At 42.8% G+C, this 14558-nt stretch overlaps 1 protein-coding gene across 2 annotated transcripts in view; it reads left to right on the top strand.

The window, feature by feature from the left end:
- clcn5b (Cl-/H+ antiporter 5b) overlaps positions 1–11276 on the top strand; it is a 35494-nt gene extending 24218 nt beyond the window's left edge. For both annotated transcript variants that reach the window (XM_088649110.1, XM_088649111.1), the window contains 8 exons: positions 73–195; positions 695–901; positions 1509–1589; positions 1746–2288; positions 3145–3331; positions 5062–5460; positions 6186–6402; positions 6929–11276. In XM_088649110.1, the coding sequence (XP_088505236.1) occupies positions 73–195; positions 695–901; positions 1509–1589; positions 1746–2288; positions 3145–3331; positions 5062–5460; positions 6186–6402; positions 6929–7019 (1848 nt within the window). In that variant the 3' untranslated portion in view covers positions 7020–11276. The remainder of the gene's footprint in view (positions 1–72; positions 196–694; positions 902–1508; positions 1590–1745; positions 2289–3144; positions 3332–5061; positions 5461–6185; positions 6403–6928) is intronic.
- Positions 11277–14558: the final 3282 nt, after the last annotated feature.

Here is a 14558-nt window from a genome sequence, read left to right as displayed (position 1 = left end):
ATACTGACAGGTTTTTGTTCAGTCTTAATTGTGGGCCACACAAGTTGAATAATCTCTTTTCCTGTCCTGTAGGGGGCGTTTGCGTACATAACAAACTACTTGATGTATGTCAGCTGGGCCCTGCTCTTCGCCTTCCTGGCTGTGTCTCTGGTCAGGGCTTTTGCACCTTATGCCTGTGGCTCTGGTATCTCAGAGGTAAGACTAACATTTTTGCTCTTCCTCCTGCACTGTGTACTACTCAGAGCTGCCCTGTTAAACTGAACACATATATCACGTATATGTGCAGCAAGAGCCTCTGTGTCAGAACCTGTGAGATGTAGCCCCATTTTGTGATGGTGTCATATTCTTTTAGCCAATCTTAATATTATGGGATTGTTATTTCTGCTGTATGATTAATTGAATATCGACATGTGCCAGTCTGTGCTTGTTGGTTGGCTATGTTGGCTGTCTCATTTAGTTTAGCACAGTATTTGTTTAGTTCTAAACAGAGGCAAAACAAAGGCCGTGTAAAAAGATGCTACATGAAAACATCATAAGGTGTGCTGTTGAGATGAGCACCTTTACAGCTACAGAAAGAAAATACCAGATTTGAAGATGCTTCTTTCATTCTGCCCTTCACGAAAGTTTTTGATGTTCTGCTTTGAAGACAAGAGGGAGCGTGATCTAGGAGAGAAGTAACTCCCTGTCATTTCAGATCAAGACAATCCTGAGTGGCTTCATCATCCGTGGCTACCTGGGCAAGTGGACCCTGATAATTAAGACCATCACACTGGTTCTGGCGGTGTCCTCAGGGCTGAGCCTGGGCAAGGAGGGCCCACTGGTGCATGTGGCATGCTGCTGTGGCAACATCCTCTGTCATCTATTTACCAAATACCGGAAGAATGAGGCGAAGCGCAGAGAGGTACGGGGCTTGGGGGTCAAAGGGCCAGTAGAAGAATCATAGCATGCAGACAGATTTTGGTAAAGTAGTAGTGTAGAGGTAGGGGAGTCCACCAGAAGACCATTCTTCATTAATATGAACCTTGTTGAAAGCAAAATGAATAAATTAATTCATGAGGATTGGTTTCTGGTGTATGATTATACATCCCATTCAGCATTGCCCATCTTTGTTCCTAATATACGTAATGATCTTGGATGGGACGGATCTATGTTTCTGATAGTACAGACTTGAAAGCATCAACCAAACAAGATTCAGCAAACTGGAAAGAAAACATTAGGAAACTTAGTTCAGGTGGGTAGCTGCGTCAGCATGCGTAGGCTGCAAAGGAACAAGTAATAGGTTTATTCCATGCTGAAAAGAGAAGAGAGAAAACACAATGTTTTTCCTGTGGAGCCTTCTTCAGGTGTGAGGTTCTTTTCAGCATGGAATAAACCTATTAGTTGTTCCTTAGGAAACTTAGGTTTGGTACTTTCGCAAATTGTTGACGTCTTCCATTTGCTGTTCTCTGCCGGAAGGCTCTGTGGCTGCACTCCCTCAGTCTGCGCTCCTGTCCTGTCTTGTATTCCAGGTGCTGTCAGCGGCAGCCGCAGTCGGAGTGTCAGTGGCGTTTGGAGCTCCTATAGGAGGAGTCCTGTTCAGCCTGGAGGAGGTCAGTCTACATCACTACAGCTCCTCTTGTCTGCAAAGTCCTGACTCTGCGAGCTTTCAGACGCAGAGATTAAAAAGAGCCATTTCCGGAGTGGTTCTCTAAAAAGGTCGGAGTTGAAATTAACACTGTGACCCGCCTTGTCATCTCTGTCTTCAGGTCAGCTACTACTTCCCCCTGAAGACACTGTGGCGGTCCTTCTTTGCAGCCTTGGTGGCTGCCTTCACCCTGCGCTCCATCAATCCTTTTGGAAACAGCAAGCTGGTGCTCTTCTATGTGGAATTCCACAGTCCTTGGCACCTGTTGGAGTTGATTCCCTTCATTCTGCTGGGAATCTTTGGGGGTCTGTGGGGTGCCTTCTTCATTCGGACTAACATCGCCTGGTGCCGCAGGCGTAAGACCACCAAACTGGGACATTACCCAGTGCTGGAGGTGCTGGTGGTGACAGCAGTGACGGCCATCTTGGCGTTCCCCAACGACTACACCCGCATCAGCACCAGCGAGCTCATCTCCGAACTCTTCAATGACTGTGGCCTGCTGGACTCCTCCAAGCTCTGTGACTACATCAACCTCAACAGCTCCAAAAGCAGCAATGAGCTGCCTGACCGCCCCGCCAATAGCAATGTCTATACAGCCATGTGGCAGCTTGCTTTGGCCCTAATCTTCAAGGTCCTCATCACCATTGTCACCTTCGGCATGAAGGTAAGTCAGCCCAATTATTGGAGAAACGTACAGGTAAAAATCACCATTTCACATTTTCTGATACTTTATGATATCAGTGTGTCTCATGTAGTTTTAAAAAATGGCCAAGTTAGAATTAATACAAATTTTCATAAGCGATTACAGGAAACCATACTATACTACAACTAGTTCAAGTAGGTAGCTGCGTCAGCATGCGTAGGCTGCAAAGGAACAAGTTAAAAGTTTATTCCACGCTGAAAAGAGAAGAAAGGAAACACAATGTTTCAGCTGTGGAGCCTTCTTTGGGTGTGAGGGGTGTGCTCACACCCGATGAAGGCTCTTTTTAGCATGGAATAAAGTTTTAACTTGTTCCTATACTACTACTATACTACTAAATATAATATTACTAAGGATATATAATGTTTTATGCTTGGTTGCCTACAGGAGGAAATATTGCTTTTTTCCCTGTAAAAAAGAAAAGAAAAGGAGAACTCTATTCATAGAGTTTTCCTTGAGTCACACAGTCCTTTGGTTTCCTTTGGCCCAGGTTATAAAGCCCAAGTGATGTATTTCAAATCCAGTCCACTGATCACAGTACTGTGAGGTATTAGGAATAGTAGTTTTTATCACACAAAGTGACACGCAAAGACAGGTTTTCTAGTCCTCTTCAAAGCATCAGCACCTAAAGAGGTGTTAAATTTGGCTAGCTATAAAGTTTTACAATACATTTCAGAGGAAGCAAGGCAAATGATTGATTTTGTATGCATGAGAGGTTTAGACAGATGACACTAAAAACTGACTTACTTTTTTAGAGAAGAGCAGTTTTAGGTTTTTCAGCTTCTGTAAGATTTTCCTTGCTAATTCTGGTGTCTCGCAGGTCCCCTCTGGTCTCTTCATCCCCAGCATGGCAGTGGGAGCCATCACTGGGAGACTACTGGGAGTGGGAATGGAGCAACTGGCCTACTACCACCACGACTGGGTGATCTTCAAGGGCTGGTGCACCCCTGGGGCAGACTGCATCACCCCAGGGCTGTATGCCATGGTGGGGGCAGCAGCCTGTCTGGGTGAGTGGCCAGGTTGAAACTTTATAGGGCTCAGCAAAAACCATACCAAGTCACTCTGTTTCTTCAATGCAAAGCTGTGTACAATGAAAACATGACTGTACCAAGCACTTTAACTAGGCCCAAATAAGATCAAAACTGACCTACTAGTTGAAAAATACAATCAGGATTTTGTCTTTCTGGCGGATTTATGTTTTACCTTTGGCTTAAGCTTTGGCTTAAGGAGGGTAGCAGACTTTTCAGTGCAACAGTTAATTGGATTAATTGGGCCAGACATTCTGTTGCAGTGTGTCAGGAGGCAGTGTTGTAGGTCAACACTTTTGTCCATCATGTAGGGCACTGGTTCTCAGTACACTGAGAAGTGACTCTTAATCCTGTGTTAATTGTTGCCTATAACTGATCTCCTTGCTGGTTTAGAATTTTTTCTTGCTTTCAAAGGTTCAAAAGTTAAAGTGTGTTTTCCAACTACTTCAGCAACGTCTTCCATACAGTCTCTTCTCAGATAGCTAAATAAGAATGTTCCCCCTTATTTCTGACTAAGCAGGTCTTAATAGGTGATCAGTTGACGATAAAAAACAACAGGTGGGAATGACATGATAAGACATTCCCAGAGTGAGTCAGTGTTTTTCTTTCTGCTTAGTCTAATTGGTTATAATTCACCTGAATGAGAGCAGTCCTGATACTCTCTAATAAGCACAGGGTTCATACCAATTATAGATCTTCTCTAGTTTAAGAGCTGAAAGTAAATTTCAATAAAATTTAATAACTTCAGAAAGCAGAAATAAATGAGCCTGTGATTGAGATTTCGAACTGCCGCAAAACCAGGAGACACAGGGATTATCCAGGACCAAGACTGAGAACCACTGTACAAGGGTATTAGTGAAACTGTGGCCTGAGTGGAGAAAAGTCTAAAGAAGCAAATAGTTCTCTTATTGGCAGCTGTCAGTACTGGTGATTAAGGGTCCAGTTGGATAGAGCCAGCAGACACAGGGGTACTACAGGATCAGAACTACTTATGTAGCAAACAAAAACGTGAAGAGCACACTTTGATGTACTCTCAAAATTCTTGCATCTTTTTTTAGTTTTTGTCTAACTGCTATTTATTCTGTAGAGATTATGACTGAGAGAACTGATTAAGGCAAATAGGATCTACAGTCACGGGGATCTTTACTTTTTTGCAGAATCCCTGATACTGAGGCTTTACACAGGGTGGGAGGAATAACAGTATTAGAGAGAGAATCCACAAACAAGGAGCTTTGGCCTGGCTGAGTCTGCCACTTATTTCCCCAAACTAACACTAGGCCGTTTATAGTAGGGGAGGGTTCGATTTCTGAAGAAAGTATTAATGTCCCACTTTTGGGGAAAACAATGGAATAAAGAGACAAAATTCTTCAAATCAATTATGAATCTTCTGTTTATCGATAGGAACTGCACCTGATGCAGTATGAAGAAAAACACGAGAAAAGGCATCTGGTTGATATCTTCTGACTTGTTTTGGAGGGGTATGAACCCCCTCTTTACCCTTGAGGATTTTTGCAACACAAAGTTGCTACCAATGTGAGAGATTCTACAAATCATCTCCCTTTACCCATAGCCCTAGTGTCCCATAGTGTCTCTAACCATACATACACTACACACACATACGCTGTAGAACTGCTTAGGTCTTGAACTAAAACTATTCTGGTATCAAGAAAGCCTGTTATCCAGTTATACTCTTTTCCTTGTTTCCCCAGGTGGAGTGACCAGGATGACCGTATCGCTGGTGGTCATTATGTTTGAGCTGACTGGTGGGCTGGAGTACATTGTTCCCTTGATGGCTGCTGCAATGACCAGCAAGTGGGTGGCTGACGCCATTGGGCGAGAAGGAATCTATGAAGCCCATATACGCCTCAACGGCTATCCCTTCCTGGAGGCCAAAGAGGAGTTTGGCCACAAGACCTTGGCCATGGATGTGATGCGTCCGCGGAGGAGTGACCCACCCTTGACGGTGCTCACCCAAGACCACATGACAGTGGAGGACGTGGAGACACTAATCAGCGAGACCACTTACAGCGGGTTCCCCGTGGTGGTTTCCCATGAGTCCCAGAGGCTGGTGGGCTTCGTCCTGAGACGAGACCTTGTCATCTCAATAGGTAGGGCCTTCCCAGGTTACACACTTGAAAATGACCTGATTGTCCACTGAAGTGTTAATATCTTCATCCTGTGATGGAGGAGTTTCTATCCACTGCTTTTTTATTAAGAAAGTTAACATACTTGCTACAGCTACTGTATTTAAATACACAAGGAAGTGGCTGCTGATTTTATGAAAAGCCATAAGCTGCCTTTGACTTCAGAGAAAGTCGGAGAGATCTCCTACAGCAATAAAAGTAAATAAATGCTCCATCTTGTGGAACAATAACATTGGGCTTTTGCAGTGGGACATGGCCTGCGACCTATTAAGTTCTGAAATATTCTATGTTCATTCCCAGCCAAGGGGATTGCTTTCAGTTAAGTTGTGATGAGGGTGATTGTGGGATTGAACAGTATATTTTACTGGTTAGGATTGAAATCTGGTGATTGTTCTGAACAAAGAGTTTTAAGTCTGTCTCTTGTTTCTTATGCCAACCACACATTGCTAGCAAATGAGAAGGTATTATTTTGACTGAACCGTGATGCTTTGGCATGGGAGGGTGTAAATTATGAAAGTAGTTCAATGTTGGCAATGTACAGTATGCTGAGGCCCCATTGCACTGCCTTTTCAGACTTCATTATCAACACCTACATGGCAACATATTTTGTGAGGTAAACTTTGAGAAGGAGATTGAAAAGGATTACTCCAAATGACCTTTCTCCCCCCCTTTTTTTCAAATCTTCACAGAAAACGCCCGCAAACGCCAGGATGGGATTGTGAGCACATCACACATTTACTTCACAGAGTACATGCCTCCCCAGCCCTCCACCAGCCCGGCACAGCTCAAACTGCGCAGCATCATGGACCTCAGCCCCTTCACCGTCACTGACCACACGCCCATGGAGATTGTGGTGGACATCTTCCGGAAGCTGGGACTGCGGCAGTGCCTCGTCACACACAACGGGTAGGACACTGAGCAAGGGTGACAGAGCAGGAGCTCTTAATAAACAGTTACAGTGCTTAGCTGCAGATCCAGGTACCTCATGTCTGATGGCATTAGGGTGCATCTTGAAGCGTGTTTTGGTCTCTGTAGGCATTAGCAGAGGACTGGGCATTCAGGTCCCCAAGCAAAAAAGTCAGCTTTATCATTAAGTCCCATTGTTTTCCCCAAGGGCTGCTGTCCATCCAGCTGTATACAGTGGGTCCCAGCAGTCTTTGGAGATTATCCTTCGATAAATTAAATATGTTCTCAGAGGATCTCTTAGGACAAATGTGGTTTTGAGGCTAATGCATGTCCAATCATTTTGGTAATGTTGTTTTAAGCATGTTTTAGTAGGGTGAGCTTGGAGTATGGAAAGAACTTTGAATCCTGAGGGAAATCTACATCATTCTTTACTCTCTGTTCTTTCTCATAATTGCAAACAGCATCTGACCAGTTGGAAATGGAAACAACTAAGCCACTGTTTAACTTGTTCTGTTCTTCATTTCAGGCGTCTTTTAGGAATTATCACCAAAAAGGACATTTTGAAACACATGGCTCAGATGGCTAACAGGGATCCCGATTCCATTCTCTTTAACTGAAGACACCCGCCATGTTGATCTGTTGAGAGCCGTTACTTCTGTGCGAAACCTGCAGACCGGCCAGATTAATTTGCACTACTTTCACTGGGGTAAATCTTTCCCACAGTGTGAGGGACAGAATGCTCTGTGCGACCTGTTAACTAGAACTATGGATGGAAGTGAAGTTGCACTACCCTCAGTGACCCGATAAAAAGCTGTGGCTAGCTGTTCTGAAAATATTTGCACCCCTCAGGACTGACAGGAAGCCCTGAGCCAAACTGGATGGCTGCCTCTCCTGTGTCTAGTCTGTCACCGTAAACACTTCAGGAATCTATTGCTGAGCAGTGGCTTCAACAGCCTTGACTGACTGGAACAGAAACACTGCGGAAGAGGGAAACAGTGTTGCTTTAGGGCCATACTGGATCACAGCCTCCTCCTGCTTCCTTTATGGACCTGTGGGTCTGACAAATGTCAGTGGGTTGGCTTTTCACTTCTCTAACTTCTAACTTCTAGGACATGAGAATTTAAATGTGCATTGGGTTTTGCAATTCTAGGTGTGAGGAGTGGGACAGCATGGAGGTTTTCCCTTTTAAACAAAGGTACTGATTTCGATATGCAAGCGAATGGACATGAGGCATGTGTTCTCTCCACTGGGAGTTCCATTGAGTTCTGGATATAACTGCTCCGATTAATAATCAGATCATACATTGGATCCACAGATACCCAGTGCAAATGGCATTTCAGCTTGCATCAGTTGATTCAAAAAAACTACATGGTTTACGTAACTGGAACATGAGCTGGATTCAGCTCCAACCACAACCTCCTGTTGGTTTTTCAGCAATTTCAGCAATGGTGGCAATTAGTTTTTTTTTAAGAAAAAACAGATTCTTAGCTGTTTGTTAGATTGTTTAAAGCAGGAGCCAGTCTGACAAAACAGGTGGAATCTTGGGTGCTTAATATTGTGAAAAAAAGTAAGCTTTACTCCAGTTATTGAAATACCTGGGTCACGGTCAATTACTTGGAGAACTGGCATGAAAGACATTGTTTGCTGGAGTTAAATTTGCTTGCTTCATTACTACCATATCAAGGTTTGGAATAACTGTGTCTTTTAGTTTATCGAAGTGAGAGAAATGATTCATGTGTGATCAGTTCATAAGTTAAGCTTAACTGCAATCACTGCACATACAGTAGGTATATTTTTAATGAATTGCTTTTCAGATCTCTCTTGGTGATGGAATATAATCACTTCACATGATGTTACCCTTCAGGTTATGCACTCAATACGTTTTTTTAATTCTTGTCATCGTTCATTCAGTTTTTGTGTATCAGATTCTCTGATCCTTCTGATAAACTGGGTTTTGGTCTTTAATACTTTTGAATGGTCACGGTGTGCTACGGTTATCAAGCTTGGTTAATCTCTTCCTTATACTGGAATTGTGGAAAACTCAATTCCCCAAAAAATGTGACGGAAAGCCATACAAAATTGAAAACTGAAGCTTGTTGTCCTCGTTTATTTATTTCTCTGTTATTAGTGTGATTAATTTTTGTCTGTCTAGAAAAAAAACATGATAAAGTGAGAGACTGATGTGTTATACAGCAATTGACCATATTGTTTCTTCTCAGACTATTATGGTAGTTGCACTGCACATTTAACTTCCTCAGTCCAACCTATTATCTGCAGTGATGTCAGCATAAATACTATTAACTATACAGGTAAACACATTGATTTGACTTAATAGAGATACAGTTCCCTTATAGATTTCAGCACTGAAGAAGCACAGAGAAGATCTTATAGGTATTCCCTCTGAGAATGAACAACAAAGAAAGTTGACCTTGCCACTTGAAGAGTCACTTTCACCTTAGCACACAAGTTTGTCATGCATGCTTTTGGGTCCAGGGCTAGGAAACAAGATAGAGGGAAATGCCAACCACTGTGTTTAAAGCCAGTGCCTGATCTGCAGGGCGCAAGTCTCTTTGTGTCCACAGGGTGTCACTCTGTGTTGCTCTGTGTGGACTAAAAAGAGTTTTCTCAGTTTTTAACACTGACGTTCATTGAGCTTTTTGCTAATTAATTTTGACAAAACAGTCACTCTGCTGTGCCGTAGTCAGAGTCACAGTTTTTCATTGACGCTAGTTTCCATTGATCTTGTCCTCAGAAGTCTCTGGGAACTTCTGGGAACTTCTGCTGGAATCTCAATTCTGATTCCTAGAAATATGGAAAAAGAATGACGATGTCGTTTTCTGTAGTCTTGGTCAGTGCCCAGGTGACTGTGGTCTCAGCAAAACAGTTTATACAGTCCCTGACATAAGTATTGCCATCCTCCTCCTCTAGCAGTGTTATTCACATCTAATCATATTTTATCATATTCCTAATTACATCTAATAGTATTTGTATTTTCTGTTTTAGGTTAATTGAATTTACATTCATTCTACCAATACACAGCTGTGGATACTAATATCAAGAAAACTGTAATACAGAGTTTATACTACAGTGCAGATTTACATATTCACAGCTGGCATTTAAAATTTAACTTAATTCTCAAACCATCTGAACCACAGTTTGCTAGGGTGAACAAGTGTTAAGCATAAAAAGTGATTTCACAATCAAGGATTTACTACATTTAATAAAAAAGCTAACAGCACTGTTTTGAGATAGAGACAGTTTTTGCTTGCCGCATGCTTGCCATTGGCTGTATGAGTCTAAAAATGCATTTATCCAGTTTTCTCACCACTGACTTGACAGTGGATGCAGGGAACTGTTAGTACTTCGTGTGCTTGGTTTCTGTAAGACAGAAGAGACCTTGGCTATAATGTACCCAGTGTGCCATATAATCACTATAATCCAAGCATTGAATGCCAGGCCTTTAATTGAAAGGGTAATGCCCTTCATCACTTTTTGACTGCTTAGTGTGTGGTTCGGCCTGTCTTTCTGAGGGCAAAATGAATGGCAAGATTGAGAATTCAACTTAAAGCAGTAGAAAGGTCTTTCACTACAGAAAAGTAGAGAGGTCTTTGTATTCCAAGAATTTAGCATTAAGGGGGCATTGTTTAAGAAACTTGGCTGGGTGTGCAGTTCATTTACATAGTGTCTCTGTTTATTTCCTCTGCGTCTTCAACTGGGCAGGAGAATGAGCCATTGATTCCCCTAGCCACACTGGGGGATGTGTTTGTGTTTTGGCTCCTATGCAAGGCGAATAAAGCGCAGGATGTTTTGAACTATTTCTTCGGCTGCCAATACTACAAGGGGGGCATAGTTTTAGAACTCCGATTCCTGCTGTTCCAGGGACAAAAAGGTTTTGAGGAGGCCTTTAGCTCTTGAAATCTCAGCAGATTATTCAAAATACAAACGTTTGGAGTCAAAATAGCTGGTGGCAAATGCGTATTGCACTGTTTTTGTTTCATTTAGCAAGGGTATCCAAACCACTCGATCCATTTTTTTTATTGCATTTTTCTGGCCATGTAAGGTACTGTTTTTGTCAGCCTTAGCAGAATAATTACTAGATGCAGTAGCTCTCAAGTAACTCTATAGTCTCGTATTGTGCAATCTCTATGTTGTAACTCGGATGCTAATCTAAATCAGTGTTTCGGAGGCATGTTGCTGCAGTTTGGGTTTGTAAGAGCCCAAGTGGCTCTACCCTCAATGAAGGGATTTCCCCTGTTGATCATTTGTCGCCAATGGGAAGGGGCAGCACTTTTATAAGAGATGGAAGACCGAAGTGCAAATATGTGGTGGATGTAGACAGAGCTGCTCTGTTCTCTGTGAATGTACAGAAGGCTCACAGCGCTCAGCATTGGTGGGGAGGGGCAGGGCATAGACAAGAGAACCGAAAAGGATGTGATCCAGACAAAAGCGCTAGATTGAATTTCCTGTCAAATGAGTCTATGCTTTATGACACCCACCTCTCCATTGTGAATTAACCACTTACAGTATGACTCACCTGGCTCGTACTATCCTGTAAGAAAAATTCATCACTAATAGATTGTGTGGCTACTTAAGGAGACGCTAAAAAGCCAGTCTGAAACTTCCCTATATCTATATCAATATTTTTCCATCCTTGGAATAGTAAGAGAACATGCTAAAGCACTCCACACATTGATTTCTTTGATTTTACAATGTCATGTAGCTACTCTCCATGTGATTTTGTTCATTGAAACACGATTGTTGTAACATTCCATTATAATGGTGTACCCACTGCACATGAATGTGAATAAAATGAATCATTTATTCACGTAACTGAATTTGCCTTTATAATGAATTAAATACTGAAATTTACCAAACGATTGGTCTATTTTTTTGTGATCTTTGTTCAACGGATGATAACAAATGTCAGAATGATGGAAATGGCTCAAACGATTAGGTGGGGCCCAGAATGTCTTAATAGAGCTGATTTCTGTGAAGCCTGCCTCATACAGGGAAATGCATCTATTTAAATGCATCTTTTAGAGTTTCCAGCTAATATTTCGTCAGCATATTTTCAGGAAATGTCAAGTAACGTTGGCATTAAACATAGGAAATCACTCTGCAGGGTGTAACACTAATAACGAGACTATAAATTTGTGGAAGAAGGAGAATAAGGGGAGCAAAGACCTGCTCAAAACTGTTAGAACGATACATAATGCAAGGTGTTTTTAGATGATGATAAAAGGTTTTAACTGTGCCCTTTTTTGCATTATATGTTAAATTGAAATGGCCAATATCATTATGCAATGGAAAATGAGTAATTGTAGCAGCAGTCAAAAATATCTGTACATCTGATGTGCCTATCTGCCAGACTGACATGATCAATATCACCTGGTTAGCCAGAGCTGAAGGTTACTTGAAAATGTTCTGAACTATAGAATCAGATTGTTTTCAACTGACTAGTTCCTTGTTTGAGCCAACACCCAGTGCGTTCAAAGAAAAAATTATATAAATGTTTACTTGTGTAATGTAGGCTGGAGAGCCCGAGGACAAGGGGAGACAAAGAAGTCTGAACTTGACGTGATTGCTGTAGAGTGCAAATGAAGTATAAATGTTACATAGGAGCTTTCAGGCTAAGTGCTGTAATTACCTTTTGGGAAAGTTATGACCATGCCTTGTGAGTATGTATAAAAAAAGCTGCCTGCTTGAATTCTGCCACGTCACAACAATCACCATGCTTTGGCAATAGTGATTTCACGTAGCCTGATCGTGCCAGGTCTTTGAAGCTGAGTAAGTCTTGGTCTGGTCAGTACTGGGATGGAAAACCACTAAGGAATAACTAAGCTGCGGTAATGGTGGATAAGTAGGAGGCAAACATCAATGACGAAGTATAGTGAACTGAGGTGAATGTGTCCTATAGGAGTGGCCTATCACTCAGATGATATTAAACTCGGTAGCTACAGTATCACCCTACATCTCACAGCTGGCAACCCACTGAAGCCCAGCAGGTGTGAGCCTGGTCAGTTCCTGGATGGGTGACCTCCTGGGAAAGCTAAGGCTGCTGCTGGAAGAGGTGTTAGTGGGGCCAGTAGGGGGTGCTCATCCTGCAGTCTGTGTGAGTCCTAATGCCTGAGAATAGTGATGGAAACACCATACTGTAAAAAGGGAGCCTTCCTTTAAATGATGTAAAAACGAGGTCCTGACTCTCCATGGTCATTAAAAAATCCCGGGGCGTTTCTTGAAAAGAGTAGGAGGTGTTACCCCGGTGTCCTAGTCAAATTTCTCCTAGGCTTTTATTATAAGGGATCCTTGTAATCCCCTCCTAATAATCCCCATCTATGAATTAGCTTTATCACTCTGTTCTCCTCCCCGCTGATAGCTGGTGTGTGGTGAGCGTACTGGCACAATATGGCTGCCATGGCATCATCCAGGTGGGTGTTGCACATTGGTGGAGGGGAGTTCCCATTACCTGTAAAGCACTTTGAGTGGAGCGTCTAGAAAAGCATTGTATAAGTGTAATTATTATTATTTCTCTGTATATATAAATTATATATTATAAAATTATGTATAAATATTATTTACCTGATTGCTTATCAGGTTCTGTGTCCTGCCTAAATTCCATTGTGGTCTGATCTCCATGTAGTCTGGCCCTTAATTCCCATGTGAAAGCCGTTTCTCACTTGTCCAGCTGATGTGCTGTGTAGTGGGGCTGCTGGTCAGACTGACACAGCTGCACATCACTCAGAGTGCGGCTGCACTTCAGTGTGGGATCCTTCCTATTTGTGTAGATCATTCAGATGCTTTGGAATGAACAATACTACATAACTGCAAATATTATTTCTCCTACAGGGCTGTGCTGATGGAATAGCTCATCGCTGATGTTTTGTTCTCACTGCTTTCTCTGGACTGCACGGATTCTCTTTTCCGGCAAATTTTGAATCTCCTTATACCCAAAGAATTTTCCAACTACTAAGCATTTCTGTCTCTTTTGTTCTCCTTCCCTACATTTTTCATAACAGGAAATTTCAGGTGAAGGTGGCTTAGCTCTTGGATTCATTGACTTGGCTCATGAGGTCTTGGGGAAGTGTCGATGTTTACGCCGAAGAGCATGAGCGGTGTTGCCAACAAGAGATGCCGATTTGGCTCATCTAGCCCGTTGGGTGGTTAGTATCTAATTGAACCGAGGACCTCATCCAGTTCATAATTTAAGGAAGCCGGGATATCAGCCTCCACAACATGGCTACGCAGCTTGTCCTTTACCCTTTGGGTGAAGAAGTGCCGCCTGTTCTCAGTTTCAAAACACTTTTCCACTAATTTCCAGTTGTGTGGATTGTGTTGAAGAAGTCCACTAGGTTGACTTTGTCGATGCCTGTGAGGATTGGGAATACTGTACTTCTGTCCTGTCTGCTCGTACTCTTCTCTCTTCAAGACTGAAAAGATCCAGAGGAGCAGGCAAAGGTTCATTCCATGCTAAAAGGTAAAGACGACGGAGCCTTCTTCACGTGTGAGGGAGGGAAGGAAAATAGCAGATAAATAAGGCACAGGAGAACAAAAAAACGGAGGGGAGAAAGGGCGGGGACCAGGGAGCATAAAGCATAGATGAGAATGAGGGTGTGGTGCCTCGACCAGCTCCAGTGCTCCTGCATCAGCACCCTCAATCGCCACGGCGCATTCCACACATGCAAGGAGCTCATCAGGGCCATCTCTAACGAGATCAGGCAGGGCTTATGAACTTCGCACTCTATTTAAACCCTGAGGAACCAGTCAACTAACAAGAGTGTGTTTGTTCGTTCTTTGTTTCAGGTTTTCCAGGAGTTACTTTTCAGTTTTTCCTCCCTGCGTTCACAGTCTTCCGGTTCCTGTTTGCAACACTACCACTCGCTAACTACCTGTCATCCCCACCTGTCTCCAGCCCAGATCCGACTGCTTACCCTGCGCAGCTCAGGTGCCTGCCGTTTTCCTTTCTGCTTCCCATTACTGCACTCTTATCACCCAGTCGCATCATAGACTCTGTAATCTTCACCGCTAATTGGACCGGGTGATTGAGGACAATAACTTCGCTGTGCCCTATTTCTTTCCCCCTACTGGCCCGGCGTAACAGAGGCACAAAACTCAGGGAGAACAGGAAGAGGTGTGGTACGCCAAAATCTGCAAACGAA

This window comes from Lepisosteus platostomus, chromosome 10, assembly GCF_059453375.1.
Source record: "Lepisosteus platostomus isolate fLepPlt1 chromosome 10, fLepPlt1.hap1, whole genome shotgun sequence".
In the NCBI taxonomy this organism is placed as follows: Eukaryota; Metazoa; Chordata; class Actinopteri; order Semionotiformes; family Lepisosteidae; genus Lepisosteus; species Lepisosteus platostomus.
Note: the sequence above shows the minus strand (reverse complement) of the source record. Positions and strands in the feature narration are given on the sequence as shown.